Source organism: Triturus cristatus, chromosome 7 (genome assembly GCF_964204655.1).
Source record: "Triturus cristatus chromosome 7, aTriCri1.1, whole genome shotgun sequence".
NCBI classification, from domain to species: domain Eukaryota; kingdom Metazoa; phylum Chordata; class Amphibia; order Caudata; family Salamandridae; genus Triturus; species Triturus cristatus.
In genome coordinates, this window is record NC_140590.1 from 16,673,745 (window position 1) to 16,692,592 (window position 18,848).

Below are 18,848 nucleotides of genomic sequence, written 5' to 3' on the forward strand. Positions count from 1 at the left end.
TTGAATCAACTTTGAAAGACTGTCCTCAGTGTCAATTAGTTAGTCAAGAAGAGCCACCTTCACCACTACAAATGTCAGAACTACCGGAGGGTGTCTGGCAACATGTCGCAGTAGACTTCTTCGTCCCGTTGCAGTCAAGCAAATACATTCTTGCCATAATGGATGAATATTCACGCTTTTCAATTGCTCACCTCATATCGTCAATCAAAGCCGCCATCACTATACCTGTGTTGGATGAAGTCTTTGCAGCGCGGGGTATACCGAAGGTAGTAAAAACAGACAATGGTCCACCATTCAACGGACAAGAGTTTGCTGCATTTGCCAACCATCTTAACTTCCAACGTAGAAAGATTTATGGCTACACTGAAAAAGCCATAAAGCTGGCTGAATTGTCCAGGCGAGATGTTCAAATGGCCTAAATGAAGTGTTACGAGCATATCGAACCACACCACACAATACCACGGATAGATGTCCAGCAACCTTGATTTTGGGCTGCACAGTGCACCCAAGAATACTGGCATGGGAAGACTCAACTCCCTGTACTCATCAGGACTGAGATCATGAAGAGTTAAGAGAGAGAGATGCATTCAAGAAAGCCAAGATGAAGGTGAAGAAGAGTAGGATCTGCTTCACATGGTTACCCCCACTTTTTGCTGGTGTTTCACTGTTTTTCGACTTTAGTCTGGCTGGGACCCTGCTATTCAGGGCCCCAGCCTAGCTGCTTCCTCTCTAAATTGATTCCATGTACTTTAGGTACACCACAGATTGGATCCTGAGGTACCCTTGTGAGTCCCTAGTCTATGCTATACTATGTACCCAGGGCATAGGTACCCCAGAGGCCTACCAGAGTCTGAATCATGTATTATGCCACCCCTAGAAAGCCCTCCAAAATGACACCACAGGTCTGCTACTGCAGCTTGGGTAAGGTGGTGCATGCACCCCTCACTGAGGTATAGGTTCACTATACCTCACCTATCACTGCACATCGAAACCTATCAGTCACCCCTATGGCACGCCTTAACAACCCTGAAGCAGGGTGCTTGGCTATATGTGAGAGGGTGCCCTGGCATGAACTGAGCCCCTCTGCAGCCTTCAGAATCTCTTCTCCGGGGTTGTCAGTGGTCCAGCCTGACCAAATACTCTTAAGTGCATTATATCTAAAACGGTTGATGCTAACTTTGGACTGGCTGCAAGGAAAAATGTCGTGTTTGGTGTTAAACACGTTGGAATCATACCCCCACATCAGTTCTTGATGTGAGGATATGATCTCACCCTTCTAGAGGGAGAGACATGGCAGTACTGGTATACCCGGTAGAAACTTAACAGCGCCCTGGCATCACAAAATGGATGCTGCAGCCACAGACACGGGTCTGGCCTCCTGCTGCTGACCGAAACACCGGCAGGGGAGGCCTGGACAATAGGTTTCCTGTCACAGGGAGGTGTACCCACCTCCCAGACAGGATGATGTGGCTTGGGGCTGGGTGGGAGCACTCTCTGAGTGCTTTGAAGTCCTGCAGTGGGGGTACATTTTGTGTCCCTGTGCATAGTCCAGCTCAAACCGGTTCAGGAGCTTCCAGCCACTGCTCTGGTGTGAAACACCCCTCTTTCCAAACTCTCCCATAGGAGGGTCCCCAGAGTTAGTCCAACCCCTTCCTTAAGTATAAGTAAGGAACCTCTGTAACCAGAACTTTAGTTATCCCTGGATGAAACTCTGAAGTTGAATCCTGGAACTTCGACGTTCTACTGAAGACTAGAGGACTGAAGAAATCTCCCTTGGGGTCAAGGAGTGACTCCCCTGCTTGGCAGGCACCAATGAAGCATTTTGCTGGTCTTCATCTCTGAAGCTCCCGCCGGACTCCGAAGTATTTGCAGCCCAAGAAGGGGATTTCCAGACATCTCAGAGGCTGACCCGAGTCCCCAGCAAAGCTGATACCCGCAGCCCTCGTGAGTAGCGTGGAACCGGAACTCCTGTTCACCGTGTACTTTTACAAGTGCATTGACTTCTCGATGTCTCTTGAAGTCGTGCTTAGGGTTATTTGTAGCCTCTACCTCTAGCAGAGAATCCACCGAAAATTGTCAGCTTAGTCACCCCGAGTAATCTGTGGGCCGCCATTTTGTGTTTCCTCTAGAGGCTCCTTCGCGATCCCAGGTCCGTTGACTGGTGGGCCCCTGAGAAGGCATCTTTGATTTTCCTTGGGCTTCCCAGGTTGCTCCAGACATGCCCTGACTCCCTACCAAGTGGTGTGTCCCACAGACCTTGCTGGTCTGCACCGAAGCATTTTTCTCCTTTCTGCGTGGGTTGCTGTTGCCAAGGCTTGTTGTGCCCAATCCGGGCACCAATGCTGCAGCTCTTGACATCCTTCCTGGGACAGCTCGAATCCAGCTCCTGGTCAGCCTCGATCCCTCCTGGTCCTCGTGGCTCAAGAGTCAAGCTTCACCTTCTTCACCAGAAACACTTGACATTGGTGGGCATTCGTCTATCGTGCCCCTGGTCACTGGCAAGTGACCCCAACTCTGTCCCCTCTGCTTTCAGGTTTTTCACATCTTCGATCCAGGCTTGGATCTCTTCGGACACTTCTCATCTTCCCGGCAACAGCACTTCTTTGCCAGCTCCCATTGAAAACGACGACACGACCCGACACCATTTGACACCTATGCACCCGGCTTCCCTGGATGAGGTAGCACGAGTACTCCGGTGCTCCTATGGGTGTTGACCCCAGAACTTCCTAAGTCCCAAAGGTGTTGGTCCTGACTCATTTCTAAGTGTCCCTAATCTTTAAAAATCTAACCGCGACTTTCCCCGTAGAAGCTAACGGAAGCTCGCTGCTTTCTTCTCAGACTGCACACGGCCCCCGTGGGTCCCTTGTGTCACTACCTTGGGTGGTTCCTTGGGGTCCCAGCGATTCTACAGGCTCTAGTCCTTGTGTCTAGTAAAGTCGTGGTTCTTATACCACTATTTTAGTATATGGTTTGGCTCGCCCCTAGGGCCTGACGTGTATTTGTGCTATTTTACTGTAATATTTGAAGTGTAACTTATGTGTTTTGACCTCTAGCCTCATAAAGGGACTAGGAGGGTGTGTTTAGAAATAAATACATATATTTTATATATATACCTGGTGTGGTTGTCTTTCATTTAGCCATTCAAGAGCTAATAGACTCGCAAAACAAGCTGCTTTACATTCCTTCAAGACTTAGCCTGAAGGCTGCTCTCCATAGCTACCACTAGGATAGCTTTCAATAAAGGTTGTCTTTAACCTAGCATCAATAAGTGGTTGTGTGGACTGGTACAGGGTGCCGACTATAAGTAGTGGACAGCATATACCAGGCCAATTTCTCACAGTGGTGTGTAGCATGTGGGATTCCAGCTTGCTATTGTTTAACCAGATAATCTCAATTGAGTGACTAACTGAAAAACCACTAAAGGTACCCTAGGTACATATAATACAATCTTTAGAATACAGTAAGTTCTACTGAACTTAGAGTTGTGTGTTAAGGGCTTAGCACACCCTTTCTACAACTCAAGAGAGTTTAGTTGGCCACACTAAAGTAGATAGTGCATTACACCACACCTCACTAGTAATGTCTTCAAGGCCAGGAACCAGTGGGTCCTTGCCAGAAGCCAATGGGCTTCTAAATTCCCAGTATGATAGACTCCCATTCATGGAATTGAGAGCATTATGCACTACTAGGAAACTGAAGACAGGCAAAAGCCCAACCACCCAGCATCTCATAGAGGTACTCAGGCTGGAATCTCAGAAGACCTATATGGTCTGAAGGGGTAGGCAGAGTGGGTGGTGCAGCAAATGAGGAAGGGCCTAGGGGTGAAATTCTCCATGACCTGACCTCTAATGCTGGCCAGGAAGATGACAATGATCTTGACCTGGAATACCCAACTCCCCTGGAAGATGAGGGGGAGGGCCACAATGGCCCCCTCTTTGTCGCTCCAGGAAGAGTTGGTGGTGGGCCTAGAAGGTCTAGGTCTCCCTCATTGGAGTCTAACCATTCTGGTTCATCTATAGGGACCTCTATTTCTTCTCATAGGAGGGAACCCTCTCAGGAGAGGAGGGAGAGACTGCTGAAGTATGAGGAAGCTCAGCTTGAAATCAGAAAGCAGCAGGTAGCCCTAGACAGGGAGGCCCTAGAGCTAAACAGAGCTAGAAAAAAGGTGGAACTAGAGTCCTATGGTGGCAGCAACATCCCTAGAGATCTCATGAGCATAGAAACCTGAATAGGATTGTCCCTCCATACCAGAGTGGGGATGACATCCAGAAATGGATAACTGCACTGGAAAGGGCCTGTAAAGTTCAAAGGGGTCCCCCAGGAGCAGTGGGCAGCAATCTTATGACTCTCCATTGCAGACAAAGGTAGAGATAAGCTCCTCACTGCTAGAGAGGAGGAGGCAGATGATTATAGTCTGAAAAGTTTATTGATTGAAGGGTTTGGCCTAACCACTGAGCAATACAGGTTACAGTTCAGAGATACCCAAAAGGCACATACTCAAGACTGGGTAGACTTTGTAGATTGTGCTACTAATTCTCTGGAGGGCTGGTTACTTGGCAGCAAAGTGCATGGCTTCCAAGAATTGTACAATGTGATTATGAGGGAGCAGATCCTTAATGACTGTCAAAATCAGCTGTTGCACCAGTACCTGGTGGACTCAGATCTGACCTCTCCCCAAGAATTGGGAAAGAAGGCAGACAAGTGGGTCAGAACCAGGGTGAGGCAGAAGGTACAGAACCAAGGTGGTGAACCCAAGACGCAAGATCCTATAAACTCTGACAAGGGTGGGGAGAAAGGTAATGACCAGAAGTCTTCTCAAGGTCCCCAAAAATCTTCTTCGGGTGGGGATTCACAGTCTAACAAGGGAAAAGGCCAAAAGAAACCATGGTGCAAAATCTGTAAACAGAAGACTCACTGGACAAGTGATTGCACCAAGTCGAAAGACTCAACTCCAGCCACCATTGCCCCTAAGGCAACTGTTCCCCCCGTACAGCTACAATTGGTGGTGGTAATGTTCAGAATAAGGGTGTAGTAGGGTTGACCCTGGGTTCTGAGATGGACTCTGGCCTAGTCAGAGTTCCAACTCAGGCTGTCCTGATCTGTGATGGGGGCAAGGACATGTTCCCCTTTGTGAGTCCCAGTAATTTGGGTAAATACAGACAGCAGCCTTTAATTAATGGAAAAGAGGCTTTGGCATTCAGGGACACAGGAGCAAGTGTCGCAATGGTGACACAAGATCTTGTGGATCCTTCGCAGATTATACTCGGTGAAATGTACTAAGTGACCAATGCTAGCAATTTCAGAACAGACAGTTGTTACCTTCTCCTGGGGAGGGGTAACTGGCCTTAAGAAGGTTGTAGTAAGTGCAGACCTACCAGTACAGTGCTTGCTTGGCAATGATCTAGAAACTTCAGCTTGTGCTGAAGTGGAGCTCAGGACACATGCAGAAATGTTAGGGATCCCTGCTCATGTCTTTGCTGTGACTAGGTCACAGGCCAACATGTGTAACACTGGACAGGCCCTGGATTCTAGAAAAATGGGCCAGGTGTCTCCCAAGAGGAGGAGCAGTAGGGTTAAGGCAGTGCCTTCCACCTGACTCAGAATGCAGATCAGTCTCCTGAGGGAGATTATCTTGAGCCTGAAGAAGGAACTGTCCCAGAGGAGCTTGAACCTGACCAGGTTGAGTTCCTGGGGACAGGGGGCCCTTCCAGGGAAGATCTGAGCCAGGAACAGGAAACCTGCCCCTCTCTTGAACCCCTCAGAAAGCAAGCTGCTGATGAGGCTGCTGGGAATGCTAGTGACACCCATAAGATTTATTGGAATAATGGACTCCTTTACTCAGAGAATAGAGACCCCAAGCCTGGTGCTTCCAGGAGGTTGGTTATACCTCTGAAGTTTAGGGGCATCCTATTGACACTAGCCCATGAAGTGAATACCAAACAAGGATGGCCTCAACTTCTTCAGAGCCCAAACCACAGCAAAGGCCTCCCGCTCAATGGCTGACCAACGTTTCTCTCTGGGGGTCAGCCTTCTGCTTATGAAAGCTACTGGCTGTTCCTGACCTTCACCATTCAACTGTGACAGTACAGCCCCTACCGGTGAAGTTTACAGGCCTCCTATTCACACCAGCCCATGATATTCCCCTAGCAGGACAACTGGACCAGAATAAGACTTGGGACAGAATTGTCCGTCACTTTCACTGGCCCCACATATCTGAAGACACTAAGGAGTTTTGTCGCTCCTGTGTGACCTGCCAAGCCAGTGGCAAGGCAGGTGGAACCACAAAGGCCCCCCTGATACCACTAACTGTGGTGGGGTTCCCTTTGAGAGGGCAGGGATTGACATTGTTGGTCCCAAGGATCCTCAAACTGCATCTGGGCACAGATTTTTCCTGGTGGTGGTGGACCATGCCACTAGGTACCCAGAGGCAATCCCACTTAGAACCACTACAGCAACTCTGGTGGCAAGAGCTCTCTTGGGTGTATTCTCAAAACTAGGCTTTCCTAAGGAGGTAGTATCTGACAGAGATGCAAACTTTATGTCAAGTTACTTAACTGCAATGTGGAACGAGTGTGGAGTGAATTACAAATTCACCCCACCCTATCACCCACAATGCAATGGTTTAGTTGAGATATTCAACAAAACTTTAAAGGGCATGATCAAAGGTCTCCCAGAGAAGCTTAGGCAGAGATGGGACATCCTTTTGCCCTGCCTTTTGTTTGCCTACAGGGAGGTGCCGCAAAAGGGGGTTGGCTACAGCCCATTTGAACCTTTGTTTGGCCATATGAAAATCAGTCTTGACCCTGTGCCTCATGTGAACAGTCCAGCCCGAACTGCCAAGCCAGGTCCTCCCTGGACTGGAAACAAGCATCCTGGGACCGGTTTCTGGCTAACACCCTTCATCAGCCAGGCTAGCTTGAATCCAGTGGCAAAGTGAGCAAGGGTCCCACGTGTGGGTCACCTGACGCGTCTACGCCCTAATTGCGATCGGCCATGGTCCCCACTCCTTAATCCTTTTTTGAGAAAATCGAGTGAGTTTCGGAGGGGGAAGGGATTCATTTTAAGTTGAATTTCCGTTCCTTGCTGTCCTATCTAATGTACTGGGTGGTCAACGAGAATTAGCACAACTGGATAAGCTTCTTATTGTGCAATCCCGAAATGTATTGTTGTTATTACAGCTGGGCAAGGAAATGTTTACTTTGTTTAAACAATAATGCTACTAAAAAAGAGAAATACACCATAATACTAGCGGTGAGAGTACACACTCATCTTCTTTCTGCAGTATGTTCTCACCTTTCCCATTTCCTTCCGTGCAGGAGCGGCAGACGGCAAGGGGGTGAGTCGCTCTCAAAGCATCAACAGTACCCTGGCACCAGGGGGCCGCTGGCACAGCCGCCGCTGCCTGAACCGGCCACGGCGCCACAGCATCACCAATGGCATGGACTATGAAACCGTGAGTGTGCAGGGGATTCTGGGATCGGGGCAAGAGGTGGGAGATGCGCGAGACCACAGGGGCTGACGCCCCTATATTAGTGCTTCACCCTCACTAAGTGCAGCCAATAGGCGGACAGCTCGAGAGGATGCTTTCAGAACAAAAGCTTAGCTCCTGTTCGAGCTTCCATCTTCTTTGTATCCGTCACCATGCAAGCTCAATTAAACCCATGCCATGCACTGCACTGGGGAACAAACTTCAAACCATTTCTTTATTTTGATACGCGTGGGACTCTACAGCAGTTAGCGTGGTGTGCGGAAGAACGGTGAACCGTAATGTTGCCTGGGTTTGTACCTTGCACGTGCTTTACCTGTCTACGCTCCCTCTCTTTAGAAAAATATGACATAACTTTTTTTCACGTTGTCCTTTACAAAAAAAACACCTATTACCCCTAAACCACTTTAAGATTTTTACCCTCTGGCCTCTTCCATTCCTTTAGGGTTTCAAGGTTGGCTTTGACTCGAATGAGAAGTACATAAACAAACAGTGACAGCCCCTGGGACATGGGGACAGAGGACCCCACAATGACATTAGGAAACTGGCACATTGGCATCAGTTATGGCACCAGCACCCACTCCGACACAGGGTCACTGACAATGATACATTGTCTAAGGCGGAATAAGACACTAACAAGGGGCACTGACGGAGAGGCACTGGCTAAAAACACTGCCAGTGGAATACTACACAGGGGCACCGACACTGAGACACTAACAAGGGGCACTGGCTAAAAACACTGCCAGTAGAATACTACACAGGGGCACCGACACTAAGACACTAACAAGGGGCACAGACAGAGAGGCACTGGCTATAAACACTGCCAGTAGAATACTACACAGGGGCACCGACACTAAGACACTAACAAGGGGCACTGACAGAGGGGCACTGGCTAAAAACACTGCCAGTAGAATACTACACAGGGGCACAGACACTAAGACACTAACAAGGGGCACTGACAGAGGCACTGGCTAAAACACTGCCTGTAGAATACTACACAGGGGCACCGACACTAAGACACTAACAAGGGGCACTGACGGAGAGGCACTGGCTAAAAACACTCCCATTAGAATACTACACAGGGGCACTAACACTAAGACACTAACAAGGGGCACTGACAGAGGCACTGGCTAAAACACTGCCAGTAGAATACTACACAGGGGCACCAACACTAAGACACTAACAAGAGGCACTGACAGAGGGGCACTGGCTAAAAACACTGCCAGTAGAATACTACACAGGGGCACCAACACTAAGACACTAACAAGAGGCACTGACAGAGGCACTGGCTAAAACACTGCCTGTAGAATACTACACAGGGGCACCGACACTAAGACCCTAACAAGGGGTACTGACGGAGAGGCACTGGCTAAAAACAATGCCTGTAGAATACAACACATGGGGCACCGACACTAAGACACTAACAAGGGGCACTGACAGAAGGGCACTGGCTAAAACACTGCCTGTAGAATACTACACAGGGGCACCGACACTAAGACACTAACAAGGGGAATTGACAGAGGGGCACTGGCTAAAAACACTGCCAGTAGAATACTACACAGGGGCACCAATACTAAGACACTAACAAGGGGCACTGACAGAGGAGCACTGGCTAAAAACACTGCCAGTAGAATAGTACACAGGGGCACCGACACTAAGACACTAACAAGGGGCACTGACAGAGTGGCACTGGCTAAAAACACTTCCAGTAGAATACTACACAGGGGCACCAACACTAAGACACTAGCAAGGGGCACTGACAGAGGGGCACTGGCTAAAAACACTGCCAGTAGAATACTACACAAGGGCACCGACACTAAGACACTAACAAGCAGGCCCGGCTCTAGGATTCTTGCTCAGGGAGAGCCATGAACAAGGATGGGTGGGCCACAAAGATGAATGGGCAGTGGTACAAAGTATTGCAGAAATCTAAGATTTTAGGTACTGACATTGTCAACTTTTGCTATTTTAACACCATAAACACCAGCCAGCGAGGTACCTACTTCGCTTTCCCTGCTTCGCTTCTGGCTTTGTGGAAGGGAAGCGACGTAGCATATAGATTGGCCTAGCCTGCTTCTGGTCATGTGCAGCAGCAGAAACATTCCTGCTGCCGCACACATCTCTTTGCAGCTTTTCGCTCTTTTTTAAAAACAAAAGTGTCAACTTTACAGTTTGCAAAGCACTGAAATTTAAAAATGCAACGCAGTAAGCCCTCTGACAACTTTGCACACCCCGCCTAATAAAAGAACGCAGACTTTACAATGATTCATTCTCCCTTTCTATGCATATTTTCATTACAAAACATAGTTAAAAACTGAGTTATGGTTTTGACAAAAGTGCAAAACCAAGGAAACCCACCAGTTGTGCTAACCAACGCACACAATACAGGCCATATCTCACGTTGCCCGTCATGCTCAAAACCCATTGTCACCAGGCCTGGGGTTTCCTCCCAGCTGTTTTGAGGCCATCCAAGCTTTTTCTGAGATATTTCTATTTGGCCAGTCTAGCCTCTGGCAGTCTTCCCTTTAATGGTACTACTTCCAGCATTCACATCTCCCCTTTAATGGAAGAAGTAACAGCATGCTTGAACTGCTAGTATTGAGCTGTCAGGTTGTTTTGTAGAGTGTATTTGGTTTGCAATGTGTAAATAGTAATTAACGTGTGCCAAGTAATAAAAGAAGCTTTATTCATGAAAACAATACTGCAGTGCCCTGTGCTAAGCAAACATGCCCAGAACAGACAGCACAATACTGTGCTCAACATTGTCTGCTTAGCCACTCATGTAATAAAAACAGGCTTCCACAGCAGTTAAGGGTACAATGGGTGTGCACTATAAACCTTAAAACACCTATCTTTAAGGCACTGAAATACACCGGGTGAGGCGCATTTGAAAAAAATCAGTATGATGACGCAAAATGGTCGCAAATTGAGTCTTCGGCCCCATCTGGGAGAGTGAGGGAGAGTGTTCAGGAAGTCTGTGCTGTTCATCTGTGCATGCAGCAGCTCTCGTCCCTGCTGACATCACACTTGTCGCCAGGCCTGGAAGTAGCCTATGTCCTGGGTTTAATCAGGACCAAATAATGGCCCGGGCCCCCAGAGCAAGCGTCCCACCTTTGCAGGCCACAGCCGCTCATGAAACATTGCTTGGATAGTATCAGGGAGCAAATCTGGGGAGACATTTGCAATAAATTAAACTTTTCAAATGTTCTAGGACCATTAGCGTTCTCCACGCTGGAAACACTATAATTTCTCTGCAGCTCACTCACACATCTTTAAACGAATCTATCCCTAAAACAGTTGCTGACGGTTCGATCCTCTAAGCCCTAATTCGCCCTCCGATCTCTGAATCTCCTCTCTGCAGTCAGGTCCTAAACCTCCTGGTCATTCTTATAATTCCTTCCTTGGCTCTGACCAAAGTGTTCCAAGAAGCTCATGCGTATCCTCTTGTCTTTAGGCTTCTGTTCACACTTAAGAATCCATAGGTGCTGCTGATCCTGAGGACTTGAGTCTCTTGCTCTCCATCAGTTGGTCTCTACACGGCCCACTTATTAAAGGACCCTGAAGCTCATCTCCACTCTCCTGTCCTCTGAGACTCCAGCTCAGGCTCAGATCCGTACGGTTCAGGCTCACTCTCAGGTGCCTTTGTATTCCAGCTCACTCTCAGGTGCCTTTGGATTCCAGCTCACTCTCAGATCCTTAAGGTTCCACCTCACTCTCAGGTGCCTTTGTATTCCAGCTCACTCTCAGGTGCCTTTGGATTCCATCTCACTCTCAGGTCCTTCAGGTTCCAGCTCACTCTCAGGTGCCTTTGGATTCCAGCTCACTCTCAGGTGCCTTTTGATTCCAGCTCACACTCAGGTGCCTTTGGATTCCAGCTCACTCTCAGGTGCCTTTGGATTTCAGCTCACTCTCATGTGCCTTTGGATTCCAGTTCACTCTCAGGTGCCTTTTGATTCCAGCTCACTCTCAGGTGCCTTTGTATTCCAGCTCACTCTCAGGTGCCTTTGGATTCCAGGTCACTCTCAGGTGCCTTTGGATTTCAGCTCACTCTCAGGTCCTTCAGGTTCCAGCTCATCAGGTGCCTTTTGATTCCAGCTCACTCTCAGATCCTTAAGGTTCCAGCTCACTCTCAGGTGCCTTTGGATTCTAGTTCACTCTCAGGTGCCTTTTGATTCCAGCTCACTCTCAGGTGCCGTTGTATTCCAGCTCACTCTCAGGTGCCTTTTGATTCCAGCTCACTCTCAGATCCTTAAGGTTCCAGCTCACTCTCAGGTGCCTTTGTATTCCAGCTCACTCTCAGGTGCCTTTGTATTCCAGCTCACTCTCAGGTGCCTTTGGATTCCATCTCACTCTCAGGTCCTTCAGGTTCCAGCTCACTCTCAGGTGCCTTTGGATTCCAGCTCACTCTCAGATCCTTAAGGTTCCAGTTCACTCTCAGGTGCCTTTGGATTTCAGCTCACTCTCAGGTCCTTCAGGTTCCAGCTCACTCTCAGGTGCCTTTGTATTCCAGCTCACTCTCAGGTGCCTTTCTATTCCAGCTCACTCTCAGGTGCCTTTGGATTCCATCTCACTCTCAGGTCCTTCAGGTTCCAGCTCACTCTCAGGTGCCTTTGGATTCCAGCTCACTCTCAGATCCTTAAGGTTCCAGTTCACTCTCAGATGCCTTTGGATTTCAGCTCACTCTCAGGTGCCTTTGGATTCCATCTCAATCTCAGGTCCTTCAGGTTCCACCTCACTCTCAGGTGCCTTTGGATTCCAGCTCACTCTCAGATCCTTAAGGTTCCAGCTCACTCTCAGGTGCCTTTGGATTTCAGCTCACTCTCAGGTCCTTCAGGTTCCAGCTCACTCTCGGGTGCCTTTGTATTCCAGCTCACTCTCAGGTGCCTTTGGATTCCAGCTCACTCTCAGGTCCTTAAGGTTCCAGTTCACTCTCAGGTGCCTTTGGATTTCAGCTCACTCTCAGGTCCTTCAGGTTCCAGCTCACCCTCAGGTGCCTTTGTATTCCAGCTCACTCTCAGGTGCCTTTGTATTCCAGCTCACTCTCAGGTGCCTTTGGATTCGATCTCACTCTCAGGTCCTTCAGGTTCCAGCTCACTCTCAGGTGCCTTTGGATTCCAGCTCACTCTCAGGTGCCTTTGGATTCCAGCTCACTCTCAGATCCTTAAGGTTCCAGTTCACTCTCAGGTGCCTTTGGATTTCAGCTCACTCTCAGGTCCTTCAGGTTCCAGCTCACTCTCAGGTGCCTTTGGATTCCAGCTCACTCTCAGATCCTTAAGGTTCCAGTTCACTCTCAGGTGCCATTGGATTTCAGCTCACTCTCAGGTCCTTCAGGTTCCAGCTCACTCTCAGGTGCCTTTTGATTCCAGCTCACTCTCAGATCCTTAACGTTCCAGCTCACTCTCAGGTGCCTTTGGATTCCAGCTCACTCTCAGGTGCCTTTGGATTCGATCTCACTCTCAGGTCCTTCAGGTTCCAGCTCACTCTCAGGTGCCTTTGGATTCCAGCTCACTCTCAGGTCCTTTAGGTTCCAGCTCACTCTCAGGTGCCTTTGGATTCCATCTCACTCTCAGGTCCTTCAGGTTCCAGCTCACTCTCAGGTGCCTTTGTATTCCAGCTCACTCTCAGGTGCCTTTGGATTCCATCTCACTCTCAGGTCCTTCAGGTTCCAGCTCACTCTCAGGTGCCTTTGGATTCCAGTTCACTCTCAGGTGCCTTTGGATTCCAGCTCACTCTCAGATCCTTAAGGTTCCAGTTCACTCTCAGGTGCCTTTGGATTTCAGCTCACTCTCAGGTCCTTCAGGTTCCAGCTCACTCTCAGGTGCCTTTGGATTCCAGCTCACTCTCAGATCCTTAAGGTTCCAGTTCACTCTCAGGTGCCTTTGGATTTCAGCTCACTCTCAGGTCCTTCAGGTTCCAGCTCACTCTCAGGTGCCTTTTGATTCCAGCTCACTCTCAGATCCTTAACGTTCCACCTCACTCTCAGGTGCCTTTGGATTCCAGCTCACAGGTGTCTTTGGATTCCAGCTCATTCTCAGGTGCCTTTGGATTCGATCTCACTCTCAGGTCCTTCAGGTTCCAGCTCACTCTCAGGTGCCTTTGGATTCCAGCTCACTCTCAGATCCTTAAGGTTCCAGTTCACTCTCAGGTTCCTTTGGATTTCAGCTCACTCTCAGGTCCTTCAGGTTCCAGCTCACTCTCAGATCCTTAACGTTCCAGCTCACTCTCAGATCCTTAACGTTCCAGCTCACTCTCAGGTGCCTTTGGATTCCAGCTCACAGGTGTCTTTGGATTCCAGCTCACTCTCAGGTGCCTTTGGATTCCATCTCACTCTCAGGTCCTTCAGGTTCCAGCTCACTCTCAGGTGCCTTTGGATTCCAGCTCACTCTCAGATCCTTAAGGTTCCAGTTCACTCTCAGGTGCCTTTGGATTTCAGCTCACTCTCAGGTCCTTCAGGTTCCAGCTCACTCTCAGGTGCCTTTGTATTCCAGCTCACTCTCAGGTGCCTTTGTATTCCAGCTCACTCTCAGGTGCCTTTGGATTCCATCTCACTCTCAGGTCCTTCAGGTTCCAGCTCACTCTCAGGTGCCTTTGGATTCCAGCTCACTCTCAGATCCTTAAGGTTCCAGTTCACTCTCAGATGCCTTTGGATTTCAGCTCACTCTCAGGTGCCTTTGGATTCCATCTCACTCTCAGGTCCTTCAGGTTCCACCTCACTCTCAGGTGCCTTTGGATTCCAGCTCACTCTCAGATCCTTAAGGTTCCAGCTCACTCTCAGGTGCCTTTGGATTTCAGCTCACTCTCAGGTCCTTCAGGTTCCAGCTCACTCTCGGGTGCCTTTGTATTCCAGCTCACTCTCAGGTGCCTTTGGATTCCAGCTCACTCTCAGGTCCTTAAGGTTCCAGTTCACTCTCAGGTGCCTTTGGATTTCAGCTCACTCTCAGGTCCTTCAGGTTCCAGCTCACCCTCAGGTGCCTTTGTATTCCAGCTCACTCTCAGGTGCCTTTGTATTCCAGCTCACTCTCAGGTGCCTTTGGATTCCATCTCACTCTCAGGTCCTTCAGGTTCCAGCTCACTCTCAGGTGCCTTTGGATTCCAGCTCATTCTCAGGTGCCTTTGGATTCCAGCTCACTCTCAGATCCTTAAGGTTCCAGTTCACTCTCAGGTGCCTTTGGATTTCAGCTCACTCTCAGGTCCTTCAGGTTCCAGCTCACTCTCAGGTGCCTTTGGATTCCAGCTCACTCTCAGATCCTTAAGGTTCCAGTTCACTCTCAGGTGCCATTGGATTTCAGCTCACTCTCAGGTCCTTCAGGTTCCAGCTCACTCTCAGGTGCCTTTTGATTCCAGCTCACTCTCAGATCCTTAACGTTCCAGCTCACTCTCAGGTGCCTTTGGATTCGATCTCACTCTCAGGTCCTTCAGGTTCCAGCTCACTCTCAGGTGCCTTTGGATTCCAGCTCACTCTCAGGTCCTTTAGGTTCCAGCTCACTCTCAGGTGCCTTTGGATTCCATCTCACTCTCAGGTCCTTCAGGTTCCAGCTCACTCTCAGGTGCCTTTGTATTCCAGCTCACTCTCAGGTGCCTTTGGATTCCATCTCACTCTCAGGTCCTTCAGGTTCCAGCTCACTCTCAGGTGCCTTTGGATTCCAGTTCACTCTCAGGTGCCTTTGGATTCCAGCTCACTCTCAGATCCTTAAGGTCCCAGTTCACTCTCAGGTGCCTTTGGATTTCAGCTCACTCTCAGGTCCTTCAGGTTCCAGCTCACTCTCAGGTGCCTTTGGATTCCAGCTCACTCTCAGATCCTTAAGGTTCCAGTTCACTCTCAGGTGCCTTTGGATTTCAGCTCACTCTCAGGTCCTTCAGGTTCCAGCTCACTCTCAGGTGCCTTTTGATTCCAGCTCACTCTCAGATCCTTAACGTTCCAGCTCACTCTCAGGTGCCTTTGGATTCGATCTCACTCTCAGGTCCTTCAGGTTCCAGCTCACTCTCAGGTGCCTTTGGATTCCAGCTCACTCTCAGGTCCTTTAGGTTCCAGCTCACTCTCAGGTGCCTTTGGATTCCATCTCACTCTCAGGTCCTTCAGGTTCCAGCTCACTCTCAGGTGCCTTTGGATTCCAGTTCACTCTCAGGTGCCTTTGGATTCCAGCTCACTCTCAGATCCTTAAGGTCCCAGTTCACTCTCAGGTGCCTTTGGATTTCAGCTCACTCTCAGGTCCTTCAGGTTCCAGCTCACTCTCAGGTGCCTTTGGATTCCAGCTCACTCTCAGATCCTTAAGGTTCCAGTTCACTCTCAGGTGCCTTTGGATTTCAGCTCACTCTCAGGTCCTTCAGGTTCCAGCTCACTCTCAGGTGCCTTTTGATTCCAGGTCACTCTCAGATCCTTAACGTTCCAGCTCACTCTCAGGTGCCTTTGGATTCCAGCTCACAGGTGTCTTTGGATTCCAGCTCATTCTCAGGTGCCTTTGGATTCGATCTCACTCTCAGGTCCTTCAGGTTCCAGCTCACTCTCAGGTGCCTTTGGATTCCAGCTCACTCTCAGATCCTTAAGGTTCCAGTTCACTCTCAGGTTCCTTTGGATTTCAGCTCACTCTCAGGTCCTTCAGGTTCCAGCTCACTCTCAGATCCTTAACGTTCCAGCTCACTCTCAGATCCTTAACGTTCCAGCTCACTCTCAGGTGCCTTTGGATTCCAGCTCACAGGTGTCTTTGGATTCCAGTTCACTCTCAGGTGCCTTTGGATTCCAGCTCACTCTCAGGTCCTTCAGGTTCCAGCTCATCAGGTGCCTTTGGATTCCAGCTCATCATCCGGTCACCTGATTTGCCTGTTCACCGTCAGACCCTGTAGCGCTTGCTCACTCCTACTTGGAAGCTCTAGGACATCCTCTTTTCCCTGAGGATCACGATTTCCATGAGATTCCGTAAAATGTATATATCCGTACAGCTTCCTTGATGTTTTGCTCACCCTACGGGCATGAGGTGTATTGTCAACACCAGATGGCTGAAGATTCTGCTCACCCTCAATCCTCGCAGTAGGTATTAGGGGATGAGCATATGCTTCAGAAGCGTAGCTGAGTTTAGGTACCTGAGCCTCAAGCTCACCCTCAGGGTCCTGAGGTTTACGCTCACTCCAAGTGTCCCGAAACCCTGCTCTCTCCAAGGCCTTCAAGGCTCCTGCTTGTCCTAATTGCTCTGGCTCACCAGAGGTGCCAGAGTTCCTGTTCAGTGTCATTTACTTCTGGCCCTGCCGCAGTGCCTAGAGGTTCCTACTCGGGGACATTAATCATTGAATATGCGGTCCACCTTAGTCCCTTGGTGCACATGGCATCCTCGAGTTGCTGAATCTTCTTCTCAATTTCACCTATCAGAAGATATTGTTTACCTTCAGATCACTGACTTTCCGGGCCACCCTGAGGTCTCCTGATATCTTTGCCCACCCTTCATAAGTCAGAAAACTCACTGCTAAACTTCAGGCTTCAGTGGCGGCACACACCCAAGTCTTTCATGGACCCTTTTGGTTGCCACACAGACGTCTCTCTCTCTCTGAGTGTGATGTCTTGGGGGTATAACACAGCTTGGTACTTGGTGACATCTATACTGTGGGAAGAGACATGACCTGAATCTGCTTGACATGCTGGAGAAAATAATTTCAACCACAGACATTCTTTTCATTTTTTATGTAGTACCTGTGTCCTTGCTCTCTCTTTCGTTTTCCCACAAGTATGAACATATCATCACTGCTCCTGATAGGATGTATCCCTTTTCCCCCTTCTTTGCTCTCTCACTTCACCTGCACTCTCGCGTTCTCACTGACCACATCTATTAGATTTTCTATGTTTATATCTGTCCATAGTTCATACCAAGTTTTCATTCTGTCTCCCTTCCTCTGTCTTTTTAATACCCTGTCTATTTTAATACCCTTCTTTATCATTGTCCCTATTATTTTTCCGTCTCTCTTGTTATCCATCTCTTTTTTCCTGTCTCTGTCTATCTCTCTCTTTCTGTAGCTGCCCTGATTTTCCACATTTCCATTGCCCCTGTACTATTTACCTCCCTCTTGCTTAGTATATAATTCCCCCTCTTTCTCACTCCTCTATCTCTCACATACACTATATAGGTTGTTCTTTTCTACCTCCCATGTCCTGATTCCCCACTCTCTCAATTCCTATTGCCTCTTTGAGTTTTACTTCAGGTCTATTCCTGTCTTGAAACTTGTTATTTTCTTCAATTGTGTTTTCTCATGTCAGTCACTCTAATTTCCCTCTAGCCATTGGACTTTTTGTGTCCTACACCAAATGTTATATTTTGTTGTGTCCACTCTACTGAGTTGCTGCTGTCAGTAGCTACCTGCTTTATCAAACCTTGACATTTGCAGAAGACCATTCTCTGTTGACATTAAATAGATTCCTGTCCTTGTAAGTGCTTTCAGTTCTGCATGCTTTCAAAGGTTATTCAGGAAAGTCGAGGGACCTTGTTCTCCCTTTAGTAGAGATTAGACCAAAAGTATGTTTTATTGGTGAGTGGTAAGGGGAAATTCCCCTATTTCTGGAGGAATTGTTAGATACAGTGGAGAATCTACAGATGGCATTTCTTTCACCATACTATGGGGTCCATTAGGATGTAGGGCGGTGGGACCATCGCTGAACTGGCGGTGCGGAAAAATGCCATTTTCCTCCCGCTAGCAGCGGACATCACGCCCGCCATATTAGTATGGTCAAACATAGGCCAATTTCCGACCGCACCGCCATCAGGGTGCGCCCGCCACCGCGGCGGTGGGAGCCAATGGAGACCCACCGCCATGCGGAATGACGTCCGCTCCGCTCCACAAATTAGGATGACTCAAGCAAGCAGACGCACTGCAGCGGAGACACCGCCCAACCAGAGACGGCGGAAACTCGACAGCGGAGCATGAAACCAGAGTCCCGGTCGACACCACCCGGACACGACAGCAATGGACCCAGCCCTACACATCTTGGAGACACACAATGCAGGAGTGGCTGCACAGGAACACACAACACACAGCACAGTAACACAGGGCCAGGGAAACACACACTACACCACACTCAGGGAAAAAGCAATGAGGACAAGCAACAAAGCAACAAATGAACACACACAAGGAATCAACATCCAAATGGACACACAGCCTGCATAGTCACACATACATATCACAGGCTGACACACACACATACACACCCCACATGCCAACAGCAATGGAGCACAACAAATAGGGAAACCAAAGTGGGCTGCACACAGATGGAAGGCCATGGAGATACACAACAAGCATGTGTACATCACATCAACACAAGGAACAGAGCACAACACCCTCACACCATCAAAGCACACATGGCTGGCACAGTCAGTGAAATCAA

At 48.9% G+C, this 18,848-nt stretch overlaps 1 protein-coding gene across 4 annotated transcripts in view; it reads left to right on the forward strand.

Annotated features, from left to right (window-relative positions):
* Nucleotides 1–18,848, forward strand: part of LOC146808696 (suppressor APC domain-containing protein 2-like) — a 365,810-nt gene that overhangs the window by 61,545 nt on the left and 285,417 nt on the right. For all 4 annotated transcript variants that reach the window (XR_014966223.1, XM_085615505.1, XM_085615507.1 and 1 more), the window contains exon 2: nucleotides 7,317–7,453. Coding sequence is in view for 3 of the 4 variants with exons in the window: in XM_085615505.1 (XP_085471631.1) it covers nucleotides 7,317–7,453 (137 nt within the window). In the remaining variant the exon portion in view is untranslated. The remainder of the gene's footprint in view (nucleotides 1–7,316; nucleotides 7,454–18,848) is intronic.